General features: G+C 32.1%; 2 protein-coding genes and 1 long non-coding RNA gene across 5 annotated transcripts; all 3 read right to left on the bottom strand.

Annotated features, from left to right (window-relative positions):
- Positions 1 to 2,107: 2,107 nt before the first annotated feature.
- LOC120080227 (equilibrative nucleotide transporter 1-like) lies at positions 2,108 to 5,795 on the bottom strand. The gene is made up of 2 exons (XM_039034807.1): positions 4,491 to 5,795; positions 2,108 to 2,861 (listed from the first exon to the last, which is right to left on the bottom strand). Exons 1-2 carry the CDS (start codon positions 5,098 to 5,100, stop codon positions 2,146 to 2,148), a joined length of 1,326 nt encoding a protein of 441 aa, XP_038890735.1. The 5' UTR covers positions 5,101 to 5,795; the 3' UTR covers positions 2,108 to 2,145.
- Positions 5,796 to 5,953: 158 nt separating this feature from the next.
- Positions 5,954 to 10,680, bottom strand: LOC120080226 (benzaldehyde dehydrogenase, mitochondrial-like). 3 transcript variants are annotated; one of them, XM_039034804.1, is made up of 12 exons: positions 10,525 to 10,680; positions 9,578 to 9,695; positions 9,182 to 9,319; positions 8,962 to 9,104; positions 8,380 to 8,533; positions 8,053 to 8,282; positions 7,891 to 7,980; positions 7,091 to 7,264; positions 6,867 to 7,004; positions 6,607 to 6,744; positions 6,469 to 6,530; positions 5,954 to 6,372 (listed from the first exon to the last, which is right to left on the bottom strand). In XM_039034804.1, exons 2-12 carry the CDS (start codon positions 9,645 to 9,647, stop codon positions 6,099 to 6,101), a joined length of 1,611 nt encoding a protein of 536 aa, XP_038890732.1. In that variant the 5' UTR covers positions 9,648 to 9,695; positions 10,525 to 10,680; the 3' UTR covers positions 5,954 to 6,098. The 3 variants fall into 3 exon arrangements, with proteins under 3 accessions (XP_038890732.1, XP_038890733.1, XP_038890734.1); XM_039034805.1 differs by lacking the exon at positions 10,525 to 10,680 and adding an exon at positions 10,039 to 10,185; XM_039034806.1 differs by lacking the exon at positions 10,525 to 10,680 and adding an exon at positions 9,970 to 9,988.
- A 2,291-nt stretch (positions 10,681 to 12,971) lies between these two features.
- On the bottom strand, positions 12,972 to 14,753 carry LOC120080298. Its single transcript, XR_005482460.1, has 5 exons — positions 14,218 to 14,753; positions 13,811 to 14,098; positions 13,595 to 13,649; positions 13,430 to 13,488; positions 12,972 to 13,264 (listed from the first exon to the last, which is right to left on the bottom strand). It is a non-coding gene; the product is annotated as an uncharacterized LOC120080298 (long non-coding RNA).
- Positions 14,754 to 21,645: the final 6,892 nt, after the last annotated feature.

Genomic DNA, 21,645 nt, shown 5'->3' with positions numbered 1-21,645 from the left:
ACAAGAGTAAACATATGTAACAATATTTAGAACTTAATAAGCAAATTAAAATAAAATTCAAAATTTAGCGATAAAGTGTAGCATTTGACATTTAAAATCAAATAACGCCTAAGTTTAAAACTTAGGGACAAGACAGAATTTTCTCCATAAATTTATAAAATTATTAAAATATTTTAATTAATAGTTAATTTAGTTGGAATGAACATTACAATATTGTTTTAGTATATATGTTGGTCTTAAAAAATAAATGTATCCAAATTATAAGATAAGATAAGAAGATAATAAGTAATGTTTGAATATTCATTCCACCATCAATTCAATAATTGACATTTAGGTCCCAAAGTTGACTTGAACAAAAAAAAATAATTATAAAAAAAACTCAATGAGATTTTTTTTTTGGTTGGACCCAAAAAATTGATGGTCTGTTCTTCTTCAATGATCTTCAACTTCTTTGAAAAGTCTTTTGTATTAGCATTTGTAAGTTTTGAAAATTACAATTTAATCCCTTTGATTGTAAACTTTTCAATTACATCTATATTATGTTAAAATTAGTGATGATAAATTTACACTATATAATAGACATGAAAATTTAAGAGAAAAATCAAACAACTATGAAGAAACTTTTCTAATTTTGCACATAAATTAAAAATAACCTAGTCAAGGTCAAGAATTGATCAAAGAAAATCACTTCTAGTCTTCTAGAGCATTCCAACTCCCATTTCCTTAAAAATAGATTTGTTTTAGGGTTGTTCTTTTTTTATTTCTTCCCCTCACAATGCCTTGAATGATAATTTATTTGACGATTTTTATTCTATTATTTAATTCTTAAATTAAGATTTTGATCCTAGTATCTTTTAACAATTTTATATACTATTAAAAGAGTGTGGGATTCAAACATGTAATCTCTATATCTAGGATTCGACACCTAATGACTCCGAACCTTATCTTAAACTATTCTTAAACACTAACTTTGAAGTTTATATGATTGAGCCACTAAAAAATAAAATGCATATTGTTGGACCGTAACTTTCAATTGTATTAAACCTTTCTTAATTATACTTTCATACTTTTACGGTATCTCTCTTTTTGATGTGATTCGGTTGATTTATATACTCTCTTGAGATCAGATGTTACAAAATACATCATACTTGTTAACACATATTATATGTTAGTTGAATTATCCTCGTTTTAACAATAATTTTACATATTAAATTATAAACTTACCTGAGTTGTATTGATGTTGACGTGTGACATGTATCTTAAGCAAACGTTGGCTAGTTAAATTAGTGTATCAAGATTGTTGTATTGTAAGCAAATGGTAGAAGAACTTTTATTACTTGTGGTTCTGAGTTGACCTTGTTAGGAAAAATATTAATTTGTACCCCTAAACTTTGGAGTTATATTAATTAAACCTGAACTAATAATCATTAAAAAAAATATATTGTTTGAGATAAATACATGAGGTTTCATTTTGAAATCAATTGGTAATAGAAAAAGTATAGCTCATATATCTTATAAAGATTGTGAGGTCATCAATTCTAATCTTTTCAATGTGGGATCCTTGTCTAGATAGCCCCAATTTGAAGTTACCATTCTTAGATCGAATCCAAAGATTTTTTAGATTAAATGCCTTTTTAAGTTTCATGGGTTTTGATACTATATTAGATAATATAAAGTTCTATTGATGGTCTCAACAAGGAGTATTATTATCTTTTTCCGTGTTTTGATAAAAAAAAATTGAAATTGAATGTTAGAGAATGGAAGAGCCACTTCACAACATTGACATAAGGATGTCATTTAAAACCGCAATTATAATCCTTCGGGAACAAGGCTTTGATTTGAGTTCTCACAAGGCTACTATCATTGGAAATGACTTGAACTTTTGGCGCACTAAAAAAAATACTTGCCCCACATGGAAAAGTTTCGATTTTACAGCTATACATGGGCATGTTGAGTTTGACTAATTTGTAAGGTAGTTAAACTTAAAGTTGATGTAGAAGTTGAAAACATTAGAAAACGTTACTTAAAAGAGTTAGGAGTGAAATATAACAAATAACATAAGAGTAAGTTGTATATCTTTCCATGATGTATAAGATGAATGGTGACTCTATTGTGTTGGATAAAACGATCCCGTATATAATAAAGCTAAACGATCCAAAACCAAGACACGACAGAACCAACAACCAAACCTGCGACCAAGAACAAAACCATGAGAACCCCAGCAGATTCGGCATGTTGTAATTGGACAACCTTTGGAGCCATCATCATCAAAACACTTGTTAAATAGCCATTGGTGAGACCCATCAAACAAGTCAACAACATCACCGGAACCTCAGTTCTAAAGACTAAAGGACCATGAAGACATACAAAGAATAGTGGAAAGAACAAAAGTCTCCCAACACATCCACCAACAACAATCTTGATATTTTTAATAACATAAACTAAAGTGAGTGACTTGCCAACAAGATCAAACACATTGTAGCCAAAAATAAGAAGAATTGAGTACCAATCTTTGAGAATTGAAGAATGAACATCCTCAGTAATGTAACCTGGAAATATTGACAAAGTTACTAAATAGATGAGGATAATACCAAACCCATACCATTTAATACTCTTTACTATTTGCCACAATGCTACACCTCCTTTTTCCTCTTCCTCCATATTCATAGCTTCAGCTTCTGCTTTCAACTCCTTGTAATACTTCACAATTCGTAGCTTTTCAACCACATTGTAAAATACTATACATATAACCATAATTACAATGGAAACACCAAAGTAAAGTCTTGCACTTCCTCTTAGGCCACTTGCATCTTGTGTGTATATTAATTTTGTTACAACCCTCAAAATTGAAACAACCACCCCTGCAATTTCCGATTTCATATAATCTTTATCAATTAAAGATCTCGTTTAGTAACTTCTTTATTTTTTTTTTATTGGCCATTACTCTTCTATTTATATAGTTTTCTATTGCTCTTTTACCTAATGCTTAAAAACGTTTTACTTTTTGAAATGTGTAAAATGGTTATAAATAGTCTTTCACTCAGCTTTAAGCTAAACAGTAAAAGAATATACTTTTGGACCTTTTTTTTTTTTAACTTTTACATAGTATGTAAAAATACCAATTTATCCTCTATTGTTTAAAGTTTGAGAGTGGGTTATTTTCTTCTTCTCCCCCCTCTTCAAGTGACGTCACGGTTTTGATTGAAACTAAAAATCTAATCTTCTTCCCTCTAACTTCTCTAATCTCATTCTAAGCTTCCGTGTGATGATTATTTGATTTTTTTGAATTTTTATTTTTAAAAATTAAGTTTATAAACCTACTTCCATATTCAAATTACTTTTTTTTGTTATCTATTTTTTTTCTATGGTTTAAAAAACCAAGCTAAATTTTAAAAATTAAAAAACATAGTTTTTGAAATTTGGAATTTGGAATTTGGAATTTGGAATTCAATCTTTATACTTAAAAAAGCTACAAATCATGATAATAAATGGAGTCTTAATATTTGGTTTATTTTTTATTTATTAGCCAAAAATATCTAGATTTTTTTAATTAAAGATATAAAATTAATGAATGTTGGCTAAAAATTTAATTTTCATCGGTTCCGACCTAAATCATGGATTTCAATCCAACCAATTTTTAGTTGAAATTAATGAATTTTGACTAAAAGTTTAATTTGTGAAAAGAAAAATCAGCTTTACAATTCGTCATCCAATTTTAATAGGTAAAGTAGGTAAAATATTTATTTCTATTTAATGACTGAGGGTATAAACATAATTTTACATCTACATTTTTTTTTTCTTCACATCACCCTCATCATCAATAAGAAAAAGAAATTCTGAAAACTTTTTTGGTCTGTTTTATACACTGACCCAAAAAAGAGAAGCTGTAAATTTAATTTTAAAGTGTAAAATTTAGGTAGAAATTTTAAGTAGATTAAAATATTCAAGAGCTCTCATCCCAAATTTGAAAAAATAAGTTGAAAATTGTTTGGAGTCATATGTCTATGAATTTTAATTTATAATTATTACTTTCGATTTTATAATATTTTAATCTCTAAATTTTATTATAATAATTATAATAATTTAGTCCTTACTGGTTAACATTTATAATGATCTAATCCCCTAAAATTTTATTTTAAAATTTAATGAGATTTTATGGATAAATAGATCGATAGACTCAAATATTTTTATAAAATACAAAATATAAATCTTAAAATTTAAAGATTGATATCTAATTTTGATTAATTTTTTAACGTTAAGAGACTAGATTATTATAATTAAAAAAACACAGATTAAAGAAAAAAGTAAAAAAAAATACCAAAAATATTTTATATTTTTTTAATCTTTTAGTGTAAATATTTTTAAATATTTTTTTATATTTAAAAAGGTACTAACATTAAATTGTTATAAATAAATTTAGGGATTAAATAGTTATTTCTCACGAAAAAGTTAAAAGCTCAAAAGTTTTTTTAAACGGAAGAAATAAATACCAGAAGCGGCGGTGCCAGCCAGAACAGCCTGCATGTACTTCTCCGGCAGCTCACCGGCAGAGCCAATGACTCCACCCTGCACCACCGCATCAGCCACACCACACAAAACCACCGATCCGACGGTCACATAAAACCCTCCGTACAACCCGACCTGGCCCTGAATGTAAACCACATCCATAACAACAACCACAAGCAGAGTCACCACAAAAATGCCCAGACCCAAGTTGATTCTGAACCGTTCGTTGGAGTTTTTGGAAAAACAGAGAATGAAGATTAGGCAAATGAAGGAAACCCCCATGTAAACAACAGCGAAGATGCGATCGATGTTTGTTTCAGGGTAGAGATAGGAAAAGTAATCGATTGCTGTGACAAAGGCGTTCCATGGAAGGAGGTAACCTAATCCCAAGGTAAAGTAGATTATGTAGCCTAAATGTAATGAATCTTTGGGGATTTTTTTGGGTATTGTAGTGATGCATGTGGTTTCTAGAAGTGGGGTTGATTTCCAATCTCCATTGGTGAAACCCATTTGAGTTTTGAAGGGTCGAGGGTGAATTAGAGTGCGAATTCTTAGTTGCAATTTATTGTGTTTATGAGTCCTGTTCTGTGTCATGATTCATGGCATTCCATTGCATCCTGATCTCGGCTATTTGTGTTTAGTTTTAATTAATTATTACAAATGGATGATCTCAAATTTGGTTGTGCTAATGTCGAATGAGTTGGATTTTAAAAATAATGAATCTAATCTTTTGCTTACATCACAAAGAACTTATATGGAGGGAGCTACTTTCTCTGTCCCTCTCGCGCTCTCGTGCTCCTCTTCAAACACTAGAAGCAGGGTAAATCCTCGCGTTCCTCCTTTGAATTTATGATAAACGGTTGAAAGGTGACTAGGAGCACGAGAGCAAAGGTTCGTCAGAGCGGGTGATGAACGCCGGTGACTTGAAATGCGAGCGTGAGCGAATGGAAAATGGGATTCTGGTGAAAGTGCTAGAAAGAGTGCTAGAAAGAGGAAATCGAGAATTGTCCACCATCAAGTATCTAGTTGAGGGGGGCTTCTTTATGTAAGATCCGAATAGATAAGTAGCTCAAATCGAAAAAGAGAGGGAGGGTTGGTGTACATTCTAGCGGTAGAGATTTCAGAAGTGATCAGTGATCCGAGTGATGAACACTCGGATAGCACAAGTGGGGGAGAAAGGGGTCTAAGTGATATGTGACATAACTAAAAGGTTAGTATTCATTGGTTTTAAAATTTAGATCCTTCAAATTGGGTCATCTATATTAGAAGAATAAAAATTATATTTATAATTTATAATTTATAAAAAAATTTAAAAAAAAAAAAAAAAAAAAAAAACCCTCCATCGTAGAGGGATGCTGCTTGCCTTCTCACGATATAGCCACAATAAATTATTTCAACAAGCAAAAGCTGGTATCATATATCGAATTTTGTCAAGGGAAGAGAGGCATTTCAAACGTGCTTTAATTTGATAAATAAGAAAGGATCTATTATACTTATTTATGGAATCTGGACTCTTGTATTTATTGGTGACAATGTGAACAACAAAAAGAAAAGGAAAAGGGAGAGAAGTATGCAATGGGGATCCATCCATCCTAAAGCCAAGCAGGGTTTTCCAAAGGAGTAACAACAGCCTTCACTTGCAGGTAATTGCTAAGGCTGTAAATTCCCTTTTCTCTCCCATGTCCACTCATCTTGTACCCTCCAAAAGGAACTGCAGCATCAAATATATCAAAGCAATTGATCCACACTGACCCGACTCTCAGCGCACGTGTCAACCGGTTGGCTGTGTCGATACTTTGAGTAAACACTCCAGCAGCCAGTCCATAACGACTAGCATTTGCCCTCCTTATCACCTCATCAATCTCTCTATAATTACCAAAAAAAAAAAAAAAAAAAAAACTCAATCAACTCTCTCATATTCTCATAGAAAGACTCAAAATCAGAAACTAGTTTCCGACTTACTTGTATTTCAAGATTGTTTGTACAGGACCAAAAATCTCCTCCTGTGCAATTTTCATGTCATCCTAAATGCAGAGAATGATGGTGTTAGATATTTCAAAATATTCTATCTGTTGTAACAAACTACAAAAAGATATAGACCTTGACATTTGAGAAAACTGTTGGTTGGACATAGTAACCCTTGGAACCAAACCTTTCTCCTCCTGCTTCAAGAGTGGCTCCTCCTTCAATCCCATATTTTATATATTTCAATATCTTTTTGAATTGTTCACCATCGACCTGTGCTTGATTCGAGTAGGAAAATCATCACAAACATGTTCATCGACTTGGCTGTAAAACAAAGATATACTTGTAACAGAACTTGCTATGTTCTGTTCTGTTCTAGTTCTTGCTTTGCTTACCTGAGGACCTTGCTCAATCCCACCTAGGAATGGATCACCAACAACGCGGTTTGCAGCTCGGTTTCTTGCTTTTTCTAGAAATTCGTCATATACTTTTTCATGAACGAAAGTACGAGAACCAGCACAGCAACATTGTCCCTGAAAGAGAACATACTTTTAGTGGAAGACCAATGGTTTATGTGATCATACCAAGTTTTTCTTCATGATCAATTTGTTGAACGTACCTGGTTGAAGAAGAGAGCAAAGTGTGCCATCTCCACAGCCTTGTCTACATCAGCATCCTCACATACAATGAAAGGGGATTTTCCACCAAGCTCCAATGTTACTGGCTTCAGATTGCTTTTTGCAGCTAATTCAAGTACAACCTTTCCTGTTTCGGTTGATCCAGTAAAAGCAAGCTGGGAACAGAGAGACATTTTATTCTCAATATTTATCTTTTAAGAATAGACTGCAGTCAGAAATCCAACTAGGCTTGCCATGTTCTATGGTTCAAGCAAACTAAGAGGGTTTTTCGGACAAAAGTGAAGTTGATGAGGGACTTTGTGAAGCCCAAGGAATTGTAAAGTCATGAGGCCCACAATTTAAAGAGTTAATAAGTATAAGTAGATATTTTTTAGTGTGAGGACCACGAACTTCTTAAACTAAACAAGGGGTCCTCCAACTCCAACTTCTTGAACCAAACACCTTACACAAATTTTCACTAATCAAAAGATCAAATGAGAATGGCATAGATACCATACATGACTCTTCATCTAATTTCAATGAGAAAAGAATGTATAACAGGATTTTTTTCATAATTAAACGACAGTTCAAAGAATTTATTCACAAATATTATGAAAAATTATTCACTGATGTAGTTGCCTCGTAATGATGGATAAATAATAGATTCAAAAATCTAATTTCAAGTACTTTTGTCTCATAATCTAACCGTATTGTGGAAGCAAATAAGTACAAGTTGAAATAATCTAATATAGTACGGCATGGTCGAGAGAACCAACGGACTCCTTTTGTAATAATAACTTACCTTATCAACTTCCATATGACTGGCAAGAGCAGCACCAGCAGTGGGTCCATAACCAGAAACAATATTCAGAACGCCCTCAGGAAGTCCAGCCTGCCATATAAAGATGAAACAGTTGAAGCTCGATGTCAAGTAAAAGAAAAGTTTTGATAATTAGCCATCTACCTCATGGAATAGCTTAGCCACAAGGAGAGCAGACAAAGGTGTCTGCTCAGCTGTCTTCAAAACAATAGTATTCCCACATGCTAATGCTGGGCCAACCTTCCAAGCAAACATGACCAGAGGAAAGTTCCATGGAATGATCTGACCCGCAACGCCAATAGGTTCGTGCAAGGTCTGCACATGATACGAGCCATCGGCAGGAACTGTGAGTCCATGGATCTTATCCGCCCATCCTGAGGTAAAGTGTAGCCAATGCAGGCAATTACAACACATTGATGATTGATGAGCTAAGTTGACAAAAATTAAGCTCAAGATCTCGACTAAGCATACCGCCATAGTATCGAAAGAGGCGTACGAACATCGGGACTTCAAGTTTTACAGACTGTTCGTATGTTTTCCCATTGTCCCACGTTTCGAGTGCTGCAACTTCTTCGACATGCTTTTCAACCAAATCAGCAAACCGCAAAATTATCTTTGATCTTTCCTGCAATGTGAATTAACTAAGAAAAATGGATACGAATACAAAACACAAAGACAACACGAACATGAACACAATGATTAAAAAAAATCTAGGACATGGACGAAGGAAAGATACATTGATTAAAATATATTTCATTTTTTAGGGAAAAAAAAATTCAAAGTCAATGAGTTTGTATATTTATATGCTTAAAGAATTAAGTTGATGTGGTTCCTCTCAAAATTTATTACTTTTGTCTTTTATGTGTCTATCTATTAATATACATAACAAGTGTTTGATGCATGTCTAGCAAATATTGATCCTACTTTACTTCAATTTTATACAACTAATGTGAACACATCTATAGCACTAATAAGTATCTAACATAGATACGCTAGCTGAACTAAAGTATTTGTGTATCGAATAAGAGGCGATATATAATGAGATGAGCTCACATAAGCAGTCATTTTAGGCCAAGGCCCTTCATCAAATGCCTTTCGTGCAGCAGAAACCGCAATATCAACATCTCTAGCATCACCTTCAGCAACATTTGCAATGACTTCCCCAGTCCTTGGATCCAAAGTAGGAAAAGTTTTTCCTGAATTCAGAAACAACCCATTATATAAACCGTTTTAAAAACTGTTTTTGAAGTTTCAATGGTTTGAGAAACTCAACCTGAGACTGAATCCACAAACTGTCCATTGATTAATAGCTGGGTATAATTCACTTTCACAGATGGAGTAATAGGATCTTCAACAGCAGCCACAGTGCTATATTTCGGCGTTGTTCTGCCATTGATGAAACCCCTCCTCCCTGATCAAACATATATTTCCATTCCAATCCATTTAACATTTACCGATTTATATATATATATATATATATATATAAAAAAAAAAAAAAAAAAAAAAAAAAAAAAAAAAAAACCACAATAAAACGATCCGAAATAACAGATGGGGTCCGTTGATTCGGTTAATTGATCGATTTCTCTATTTGGGGGCTGAAGAAACAGAGATCAACGGAAGGGTTTATAAGGGGAAAAAAAAACAGAATGACTGAGATAGTTTGTATTACCTTTGGAAAGGAGAGCCGGAGAAGAAGAAAGGGAACGAGATAAGAGCGAGGACATCCTCCGAACCGCCATGATCTTGAGGAATTTCTAAATTAATCTTGATTTTGGACAGCCTAACCCCTGTTATAGAAATACAAAATTTAGTGTTGAATGATTGGTTTTGCAATTTGTTGGGTTGGTTTTTTGTTTTTAAATATGATAACGGATGTGAAACATCGATAACGTTTTCATTTTTGGTTTCTCTAACAATTTTATTGTTTTTGTTAATTGAAATATAATTGATTATATACAATAATAAATATAAAATCGTGGTTTATACTATCTATAAAGAATATAATTTAAAATTAATAGAATATTTAAAATAAAAATAAGATGGGAGAGAGAATCGTTAGACATGTGAGAGGGATGAGAAAATCAAGTGTGGATATGAAGAAACAAAATTCTGACTCCAAAAGTTTCTTACATAATACTTGGATCAAGCTCCGTCTACATTCACGGCAACTTAGAATTGGGCCATTTTGGTTACCAATTAGACTTTTGATAAACACAATGCAAAAGGAATAAAAAAACCATGGTTGTTGTTTATTTTCATAAATAGATACAATGGAAAAGATAAATGATGAAAAAAAATGTGTAGGTCCCACATAATAATTGAATGTAATTGAAATAAAATTACGATTGTTGATTACAAACTTTACAACGGGACCTACATTTTATTAAAATAGTGATAAACAGTAACAAAAGTAAACAAATGAGATTTACTTAGGATAATTCCTTAGTCGGATAAGGTTTGGAAGTTAGAACTCAATACTAAAAGGTTGTGTTCATGAGAAATAATCTTACCTAAAGTCAATCATAGACCTTAAATCGATCACTACAAGTTGATTATAACTAATCTAACATAATTGAATTGAGTTGGAAACAAAACTAATAATTCGAAATTGAGAACCTGATCGGAGAAGAATCGCCGGAACCGTGGCGAGGAGATTGTTTGTTGCAACCGGGAGCTTGAAGACGCCGGGGAAGACGAGGGGCTGTTTTGGCCAAAATATATGAAAAGAAACGGTAACTAAAGTAATTATATGAAAGTTAAAGGAGTTTTGAGAAAAGTTTGAGTTCCATTTTTAGAAAAGTCAAAGATTTGCGAATATTCAGCGATAGCCTCCAAGATTGACGCTGCAAATGGCATCCCATCCCTCAACTTTTCTGCACCCATTTTCTTCCATTATTTCAAGGACTAACGTCAACAATATTGTAGTTTTCTCAAAACAATTACAAAAATAGGATACTCCCAAAAACTTTTCTAAAGATAAATGGTTTAAGAAAAAATAGGGAACTACATGCCCATTTAAGTCGATAGATAAGTGGTCAACTATTTTCCTTTATACTTTTTTCCATCTATTTGAATTGATATCCTACAATATTTGAAACATTTTGCAGGATCAAATGACCAAAAAAACTCATCTAAAAATACTCAATAAAATACCGATCCTCTCTCATGTTTGTGAATGGTAGTTCCTAATAGTACTCAACCAATACGGCAATTTTGTATATGATTTCTCCCTATCATAAAAAAATTTAATGTTTTTCTCTTTCTTTGTCACACATGTATAAAGTTGACATTATATTTATATTCGGTTGGATTGATGTCCTAAATCTTGTTGGTCATATAGTTTGTAATTGTAATATACAAACGATTTATTTATTTATTAAAATATGAGATATTTTATACATTTAGTAGCATTAACCCACAAAACCAATAAACTAACATCTGAGGTTATCTTATGTAACTTAAACATGTAGGTAGAGACATACAGGTGGATCATGTTTAAATGATAACCTAAATAGTGACACTACGAATACGACTCGTTTTGTTGATGTTACAATTGTTGTAAAGTGCTATAAATGATCTAATCTTGATCATTCATTTAGAGACATGTGAGCAGGAGTATTATATACAAAGGGGTTTGTATAAGACCGAACCACGAAATGAATAGTCTCATTATATAACGCCGTTAATTACGGGGACTTACATTTCACCAGGATAACCATAGGTGACATGACCTAAATCCTGAATGAGTTGAAAGGAGTCTATGAAGACGGTCTTATGAATTGTATAGGTCAGAGTGGTCAGATCTCCGACTCAGTAAGGCTACCATTTTGGGGTTCGTCTTATTAGAGAGCTCGGAACACAACTATACAAGACGAAATTCACTCATTCCCTATGTTGGGATAAGTAGATAAATTGCTTCTTTAAGAACTGATTTTGGGGCTTGAACAATGTGGCGCCACACCCTCCATTGGCCCGAGAGGGGTTTGGTCATAGTTGGACTATGGCTTATTATTCATTTGAGGGATCAGTGGTAGTTAAGAAGTTAGATGTAACTATAGGGGTAAAACGGTCATTTTGGCCCAGCTGTACTTACGAGCAATTTGTGAAGGGTCATCGATTGGTTATATCCAATGGACACAGAAATATATCTGTAATGTGAAGAGTGCAGGAGTTTAATTAGTTATTCAAGTACCATTGGAGCTTTAATCTACAGGTCCATAAGGTCACCTCTATAGCTCAACAAGGATTAGTGAAAATTAATTTTAGATTAATTTGAATTATTCAAATTAATTGAGGGAATTAATTATATGTGATATAATTAATTTAACTTAATTATATATGATATAATTAATGTAATGTATTTGATACATTATAATATAAAGTTTATTTAGATGAATTAAATATTTGAGTATGATTTAAATATTAATTATATGAATAGATTCACATAATTAAATTTGGTATAAATGCGATTTATATTAAATACCATACATGTATGAGAGAAATAAAACTATAGGTTATATTGTAATTGATACAATATAAAAATTATAGGTTATGTGTTATATTTGATATAACATATAGTTATATATATATATAATCTGTCTCTTATACACATCTAGATGTGTATAAGAGACAGAAATAACTTCCCTCCCCTTAATTTTCTCCCCAAGGGATAGATTGGGTTTTGACGTTTTCTTCTTCTTCCCAAGAGAGAACAGAACATTCTGTAACATTACTACAGAAATTGGATTACTTGACGTTTTTTCAGTGTCAAGTAAAGGGTATACTTGACACGTATAAAAGCGTCAACTATTCAAGTGTCAAGTATAGTGTGATATCTTGACTCCGAAAAAACGTCAAGTAATATGTTTCTTGATACAATTTTCGTGTCAAGTAAGATAATACACTTGATATTGGTGGTATGTCAAGTTTATTCGAGTGTCAAGTATAGTGTGATACTCTTTGACGCTTTTTATGTATCAAGTATATGTCTTTTTGTTTTCAAATTAAATGCCCCAATCGATATTCTCATTTTCTACCTTGTATTCCAACAATACAATTACTTCAAATAAATAAACATTATACATTTAAGATCTATCAACACAATATATTCACTAAAATCCATGTGTTCAACTATGAACACTCCTCACAAATTACAACAATATTTCTCTTTCACACGCAAAATAAAATCTCAACTATTGCTTTTGTATACAAAACTCAACTTTCAACAAACACAAAAGTGACAAATTGTTTAATAAATAACCTCTCAATAAAGTACATTATTTAATCTATACATTGAGCTTTAAATTCTAAAGATCGAGAACTAAAGGTCAGGCAAGCCATGTTTAAGCAAGTCAGCCTGCAAAATAGAATAAAGGGCGATAACATCAAATTTCAAAATATATAAATAAGTGTAAAATACAACAACGTAATCCAACCTATGAAAAGTTCAATAATAATGGTTACAAAACGCAAATTCCAGCAACTATGTAATCATTCCAAAAGAGTTTCAAGGCCTTAATACCTATCAAAACATCCAAACATCATTAACTTTGTTGGATAATGGCTCCAATCCTTCGAAATCTTTGAATTGAACATCAAAAATTGAAAATAATTCAATTATTAGACCAATACTTCAATGGGTAACAAAGAACTATTAATACTAACCTCCAAATTTACCAAAACTTACCAAGATCGGTCTCAAACCTATTGGACAGCAACTCAACTCCTTCCAACACTTCAATCTAACACCAAAAAAGTGACAGGTATTACTAAGTTAATGTCAACACTTATTGAGTGTTCAAAAATTTTCAAGTAAAACCACCAACACCAACCAAAATATTGTGGGCAACAATGAAACAAACCCAATATCAAACATCAAACAAGATATACCTCATATACTTACCGAAATCAATATCAACCTGTTGGACAGCACATTAATGTTCTCCAAATCTTGAATCAAAAGCCAAATCACAAAGAGCATCAATCAATTTGGGTAAAAAAACTTATGGAAAAATCTTACCGAAATCAATATCATCCTGTTGGACAACATATTAATGTTCTCCAAATCTTGAATCTAAGGCCAAATCACAAAGAGCATCAATCAACTTGGGTAAAAAAACTTATGGGAAAATCTTACCGAAATCAATATCAACTTGTTGGACAACACATTAATGTTCTCCGAATCTTGAATCTAAAGCCAAATCACAAAGAGAATTAATCAATTTGGGTAAAAAAAACTTATGGGTATTCAAAAATTTCCAAGAAACCCACTAAAGTAATCAAAACTCACCAAACTTATCAAAACCTTACCCAAAAATACAAGATTCCAGCGAGATGGAGTATAGATCTGACAAGATAGAGTGAAGCCCACACTTGAACAGATCTGTTACAAAGCTAGACCTCAACGAAGATGTGGACAACCTCGACGACAACGAGCGGATTTGGCTGGACTACCTTGACTGAAGCGACAGAAGCGGTTGAGGGCGTTTGGCTACAGATCTGGGCGGAGATGAAGCGACGGAAGCGTTCGGCTACAGATCTGGGTGTGGCTAAAGCGATGGAAGCGGTTGAGGGCGTTCGGCTACAAATATGGATGGGGCTGAAAACTCGCAAGTGACGTGCACAGCTAGATGGCCAACGCAGCTGAACAAACGGCGAGGGAGTTGAACAAACGACGAGGAAGAGGGCTGGCGCGGCTGAGCAAACAATGGAATGAAAAACTCAATAACAGCGACGCAAACGGAGGCGAGGGGAGAATGACGGCTAGGGCGTACGGAAGAATAAAAAAATTGGGGGGAAGGGGAAGGTCGTGAGTGAGATGGTGAAAGGGGAGAGAGAGTTTTTAATTTGAGAGAGAGAAATGAATATGGGAGAGGGAAATGTTATTTTATTTGATAATTTTTGTAGGAGTGAAACCAAATTTGAGAGGAAAATGAAAATTAAAGTCTCTACACGATCGCTGAGTAAAAAAAAAGTCTCTACACGATCGCTTAGCTCTGCCACGATCGCTGAGTAACCAAATGCTATACAATCACCTACCCAATGCTATACGATCGCCTACTAAATGCTACACGATCGTTAAGCTCAACTACACGATCACTGAATAACAAAATGCTATACGATCGTCTACCCAATGCTATAGGATCGCCTACCAAATGCTACACAATCACTGAGCTCGACTACACGATCGCTTAGCTCTGCTACACGATCGATGAGTAATAAAATGACCAAATTGAAGGCCTATCAAATATCCGAAATATTCTGTCAATCTCCACTTTTTTAACCCTTCTACTTGACACGAAAAAAATGTCAAGTAAGAACTTTTTATACTTGACACGTGAAACGTGTCAAGTAAGACCTTACATTACTTGACACGAAAATCATGTCAAGTAAAGGTTCAGATGAAAATATCCGAAATATTCTGCCAGTCTCCGCCTTTTTAACCCTTTTACTTGACACAAAAAAAAAATGTCAAGTAAGAGCTTTTTATACTTGACACGTGAAACGTGTCAAGTAAGACCTTATATTACTTGACACAAAAATTGTGTCAAGTAAAGGTTCGCGTGAAAATATCCAAAATATTCCATCGAACTCCGCTTTTTTAACCCTTTTACTTGACATTTTTTGTCCAAAATCATATTACTTGACGTTTCTTTGGAAAAATCGTGTCTGTAATAGTTAGTTTTTTCCACATAAACGTCAAGTAATTAAAAACTACAAGTGTCAAATAATGTAGATTTTGTTGTAGTGTAAGTTTTATCGAAAATCTTCCCTAAAAATTTTCCTCTCTAAAAATTCTCTCTCTCATCCTAAAATTCATAGCAAAACCCACAACTCTTGCTCATATTCTCATCTTAAAGAGAATACAGAGAAAAATCTTGTGATGGTGGCCATTGTGATTTCTCGTTCGTGATCATTAGTGGAAAGGAGATCGTGAAGAATTATTGGCTTCAAGGGTAAGTGTGGTTGATCCCTAAATTCTTCTTCTTAATTTTAATTCAAAAGCATGTTGTAATTTTATTAAAAAACATACTTAAGGTTCTATATTTCCATAATTCTTTGAAATTGAAAATTGGGAACGATCCCCGCTTCCGTATCGAACCTCACAGTTCCTTCAATTGGTACCAGAGCAGGATTTTGGTTCCCAATTTTTCATTTTCGAATTAAAATACAGAGTTAATGGTGGGTTCTGTACATTTACTACATTTATGGTTGATGAATATATGTGGAATGTAAATGATTTGCAATTATGGATGTTTTCATTATTGGAATTTAGTTTTATTGCTTTATTTCAAATTTGTTTGAATGGTCCTTTGTTTTTTGGGCATAATTAAGCAATCGAGTCTATACTTTTTCTTTTTTTTTTGAATCATTCGGGTGACATTTTGGTGAAAGCGAGGCCCAATTCGGATCAAAACCAGAGCAATTCGCGTCTATACAATAGACAATTGTACAACAGCATTGCAATGTTGTGCCCTAACGTTGCAACGCTGCGAAGAGGAAGACGGAAGGTTTTTTCTGTAACGTTGCAACGCTAGGTCACAGTGTTATTTGGAACACTCAGGGACAAAAAGAAGGTGCGGTTTATCGATTAATTCGTGGGCGGTTCGAGTGTTGGGCGATCTGGTTCGTGCGGTTCAAGGCTAGTTCACCTGTTTTGAACCGGTTTGGCTCCTTTTTTATGTAATAGTTAGTTTTTTCATTAACTAAATTAATATAAATGTTACATTTATTTAATTAATTACTTAAGAATCTAATCCCGACCCAATAATTTTTCTTTAAATTATGCATTTTATGTATGGTTTAATTTATATATTTATATGTCATAATGTATGTTATATAGTAAAATCGCACCATAAGTTATGCATTGATCATGCATCATTAATATTATAAATGTTATAATATAGTTGCATGATTTATTTTATAGTATGCTTATGCATCATATAATATAAGTGTTATAATATATGTTTTCATGCATTAATAACATAGTCATGCATCATTTATATTATAAGGATTATAATATATGGTTTGGATGAATGGATGTATGTATATTAAATCTCGTGGGTCCTGTAGTTTGTAATTGTAATGTACAAATGATTTATTTATTTAATAAAATATGAAATATTTTATTCATTTAGTAGCATTATCCATGACTAATAAATTAACATCTAAGGTTTTCTTCTGTAGCTTAAACATGTATGTAAAGACATACATGTGGATCATGTTTAAGTGATAACCTAAATGATCTGTAGTAAATGGATAAAGCTAGATACATTATCCTGGTAACACTATGAATACAGCTCACTTTGTAGATGTTAGAATTGTTGTAAAGTACTACAAATAATCTGATCTTGATCATTCATGTAGAGACATGTGAGCAAGGGTATTTTATACAAAGGGGTTTATATAAGACCGGACCACGAAATGAATAGTCTCATTATATAACGTCGTTAATTATGGAGACTTACATTTCACCAAAATGACCATAGGTAACATGACCCGAATCCTTAGTGAGTTGTGAACTCCTGCCTATGAAAGTGGTCCTATGATTTGTATGGGTGAGAGTGGCCAGATTATCAATTCAATAAGCCTACCATTTTGGGATCTGTCTGATTGGGGAGTTAGGAACACAGCTACACAAGACGGGATTCACTCCTTCCCTAATGTCGGAGTAAATATATAAATTTTTTCCTTAAGAGCTTATTCTAAGGCTTGAAAAATGTGGCACCACACCCTCTCTTGGCCCAAGAGGGGTTTGGTCATAGTTAGACTATAACTTATTGTTCATTAAAGGGATCAGTGGTAGTTAAAGACTTAAATGTAACTACAGGAGCAAAACGGTCATTTTGGGCCTAGGTCATAGCACTTTTGATTGGTTATATCCAATAGACACAGAAATATATCTATAGTGTGAAGAGTGCAGCTGTCAGACTTTAATTAAGTGACTGACAATTAATGGATGTTGAGTAATTTAATTAGAGGGGTTTAATTAATTATTCAAGTATTATTGGAATTTTAATCTACAGGTTCATAAGGTTCCTTCTGTAGCTCAACCTGGATTATTGAGAATTAATTTTGGATTAATTTGAATTGTTCAAATTAATTAAGGGAATTAATTATATGTGATATAATTAATTTAACTTAATTATATATGGTATAATTAATATAATGTATTTGATACAGTATAAAATAAAGTTTATTTAGGAGGAATTAAATATTTGAATATGATTCAAATATTAATTATATGAATGAGATTCACATAATTAAATTTAGTATATGCAACTCATATTAAATACCATACAATATGAGAGAAATAAATCTATAAATTTTATTGTATTTGATTTATATTTGTTGATCAAATTAATTTTAATTTTAATTTTAAAATTAATAACTCTCTCCCCTTAATTTTCTCTCATCAGACGTGGAAGGGTCGATTTTCTTTTTCACGTTTTCTTCTTCTTCCCAAGAAAGAACAAAATGTTATGTAAGTTTTACAGAAAATCTTCTCTAAAAAATTTCCTCTCTAAAAATTCTATCCCTCATCCTAAAATTCATAGCAAAGCCCACAACTCTTGCTCATGTTCTCATCCTAAAAAGAATACAGAAGAAAATCTTGTGGTAGTGGCCATTGTGGTTTCTCCGTTCATGATCGTTAGTGGAGATGAGATCATGAAGAATTATTGGCTTCAAGAGTAAGTGTGGTTGATCCCTAAATTCTTCTTCTTAATTTTAATTCAAAAGCATGATGTAATTTTATATAATGCATACGTATGGTTCTGTATTTTCATGATTCAGTGAAATTGAAAATTGAGAACGATCCCCGCTTCCACATCGGATCTCACGGTTCCTTTATATTCTTCTTTTTTTAATAAATTCTTGGGGTAAGGCCACAAGAACGCCAAGATCAGCTCTAACTATATTTAGGATTTCAGTACTCATAAAGTTTGAATCAAATTGGGAATGATCCTATATCAATTTTATACAAACATTAGTGTTCTGTTTCAAGTTTAGTAATTTCAGACATTCCATGAGTTTTACATCGACAAGTACAGAACCTACAATCGCATCTTCCTTTCCACTATTTGCATTTTCCATACCAAATATTTTAGTTCAATTCTACCACGAAAGTTTGATAGTGTTCTGTCACACAATATATTTTTTTATGACCATTTGTAGACCTTATTGGGTATCAAATAACATTTCTTTTTGTATTAGACTAAAGTTGACTACACGTCTTTCCCTTTCCTCCTCTGTTGATCCTTCTTATAAATTGAATTATTAATTTCTCAATCTATTTGTGTGAATATCTCTGAAGGCACCAACTCATTTTCATTTTCTACATTTGACTTTTCTCCAAATAATTCATCAATTTCTACCCCAATATCATTGTCTTCATCATTTTCAGGTTCAAAAATGACTAAATCTTTGGGATGCAATATCATATTTAACTCATTCGTTTACTTTTGTTAAAATTAAGAAAATATTACTCCAAATTTTAAGTCCAAACTAACATCCCAAGATCAGTCCAAATCCAACATTAATCCAAACTACTAATTTACTTAATAGCCAAGATTAATCTAAATTTACACCCGAAAAACAAAAACAAAAACAAAATTACAGCTCAATCCAAATTAAAACAACAAACTCCAAATAACAATCTGAATTTCGACTCCAAACTCAACGATCCAAAAACCAATATTTGTCCAAATTTTAATCAAAACAAACCAACCCAAACAAAAACTCTAGATCTACAAATCTATTCATTCACACATTTTTTTTTAAAAAAAAAAAAAAACTAAATCAATGGGTATTAGCCAACAATATGAAAAAAAAAAAAAAAAAAGAATATCTCATATGGTCGACAGATCAACAGTAGTGACAGGGAGTAGATAGCTGACGGTGGAGGACAATCGTGGGCGGGAGAGGAGTGGAAGACATAAAATATTAAGGGAAGAAGGCAAGGTAGAGTGATAGTGAGAGGGGAAATGGGGGTTTTGGGGACCACGAAGTCGTGGCACTCAGTCCACGAGTAAGGTAATTGTGGACCATGTCTATGAGTTTCTAAATGGTAGGCAGGTGGTAGGGTCAGCAGGAATCAAGTAGATCAGTAGCTATGTCATAGATCGAGTACACGTTTTGTTATTAGTTGTGGACATGGTCCACGTTCATTTAGCTATGTGTGGACCCCGTCCACGATTTTGTGTACTCGTGGATTAGGTCCACGATTTCACTACCTTATTTTTATCATTACTTTCCCTTCAACCCTATTTTTGTCAATTTTAAGGTTAATAATTGACTGTATAGCAATATTTTTAAATAATTCTAAATATAGCAAAATCTATCATTGATAGACTTCTACCAATGATAGGCCATATTCTTGATATATTCATATCAACACCTTATTTTAATACTTTGAGTTTGCTAATACTCAAAGTATGTAACATAAATTTCTCATTATGTTACATTTGCTAGTACTTTGAGTTTGATTGCTATATTTTGTAATTGCACCTTATTTTAATTCATCTTTTTATATATTTTTTAAGAAAAAATTTGGTTTGTTTTATGCAATTCTGATTTTGTTAGATGTTTCTTTGGATTTTCATAACCATTTTGTGATTTTGTGATGCAAACCATATAAACTCTTAAAAACAATACTTTTATATGTAGTTTATTCAAATTTTGAATTTAAAATTTTAAAACGTAGATATACATTTTAAAAATAAACCATTAACAACTATTGTATTTCATGTTGTCACTACTACAAAATCTACATAACTTGACACTTGTAGTTTTTAATTACTTGACGTTTCTGTGGAAAAAAGTCGAGTAATATGATTTTGGACAAAAAAATGTCAAGTAAAAGGGTTAAAAAAGTGGAGATTGACGGGATATTTTGGATATTTTTATGCGAACCTTTACTTGGCATAAGATCTTAACTGACATGATATGATATGATATGATATCATAATATAATATGTGATAAACTCAATTATTTTTGTTAATTAAAATATATATAATATAATATGTGATAAACGATATGATATGATACAACAAACTAATAATTATAAAAAAAAAAATTACCATATAAAAAAATTCATAAATTGGTTATTTTAAGGTAATATGATCGGTAATAGATTTTGTACTTTAGTTTTTATCTAGGCTAAATTGTATAATTATAAGCATAATGGTATCAACCTAAGAATCAACGTTAATTAGCATTTATTTCATCTTTTAAAGTTAAAGGTTCAACAGAAGTACTTATTTCGTCTATATGTATTGTTTTATGAAAAGTAACTAAAGTTGTGATGTGGTAGCCATATAATAATAATGTTGAGACTATTAGAGCTATTCTAATCACTATAGATTTCAAGAAAAAGAAAACAAACAAACAAAGTAGTTGTTATCATGCTAACCTATCTAAACTTAATCCTTCTAATAGTTTAAACATTTTTACTATATATATATATATATATTTCTTACTTCATATTTTGAAAGTCAATCACTTTAAATCATTTTTTAATAATTCATCTCTATTTCTTTAAAAAAAAAAAAAATTAATCCATTTTTAAGTACTTCTTATTTATTATCATCTAAAATCACTAATTTAAAATTTTAATTTTTGGAAGGTGCTTATAGAAAATTCAAGTTTATTTAAATGTAGTTTTTTCCTAAAGTTATTCCAACCACAACTATTAATATAATTGTCATGCTATTCATTATATATATCATGTGAAGCTT

The sequence above is a fragment of the Benincasa hispida genome, chromosome 6, assembly GCF_009727055.1.
Source record: "Benincasa hispida cultivar B227 chromosome 6, ASM972705v1, whole genome shotgun sequence".
Lineage (NCBI taxonomy): Eukaryota > Viridiplantae > Streptophyta > Magnoliopsida > Cucurbitales > Cucurbitaceae > Benincasa > Benincasa hispida.
Note: the sequence above shows the minus strand (reverse complement) of the source record. Positions and strands in the feature narration are given on the sequence as shown.

Coding starts and splice junctions, on each gene's coding strand:
- LOC120080226 (XM_039034804.1), bottom strand. CDS start 9,647: ATGGCGGTTCGGAGGATGTCCTCGCTCTTATCTCGTTCCCTTTCTTCT. Junction 7,981..8,052: donor TGGCTAAGCTATTCCATGAG/GTAGATGGCTAA, acceptor TTTATATGGCAG/GCTGGACTTCCTGAGGGCGT. Junction 6,745..6,866: donor GGATTGAGCAAGGTCCTCAG/GTAAGCAAAGCA, acceptor AATCAAGCACAG/GTCGATGGTGAACAATTCAA.
- LOC120080227 (XM_039034807.1), bottom strand. CDS start 5,100: ATGACACAGAACAGGACTCATAAACACAATAAATTGCAACTAAGAATT. Junction 2,862..4,490: donor GGCTGGCACCGCCGCTTCTG/GTATTTATTTCT, acceptor CGGAAATTGCAG/GGGTGGTTGTTTCAATTTTG.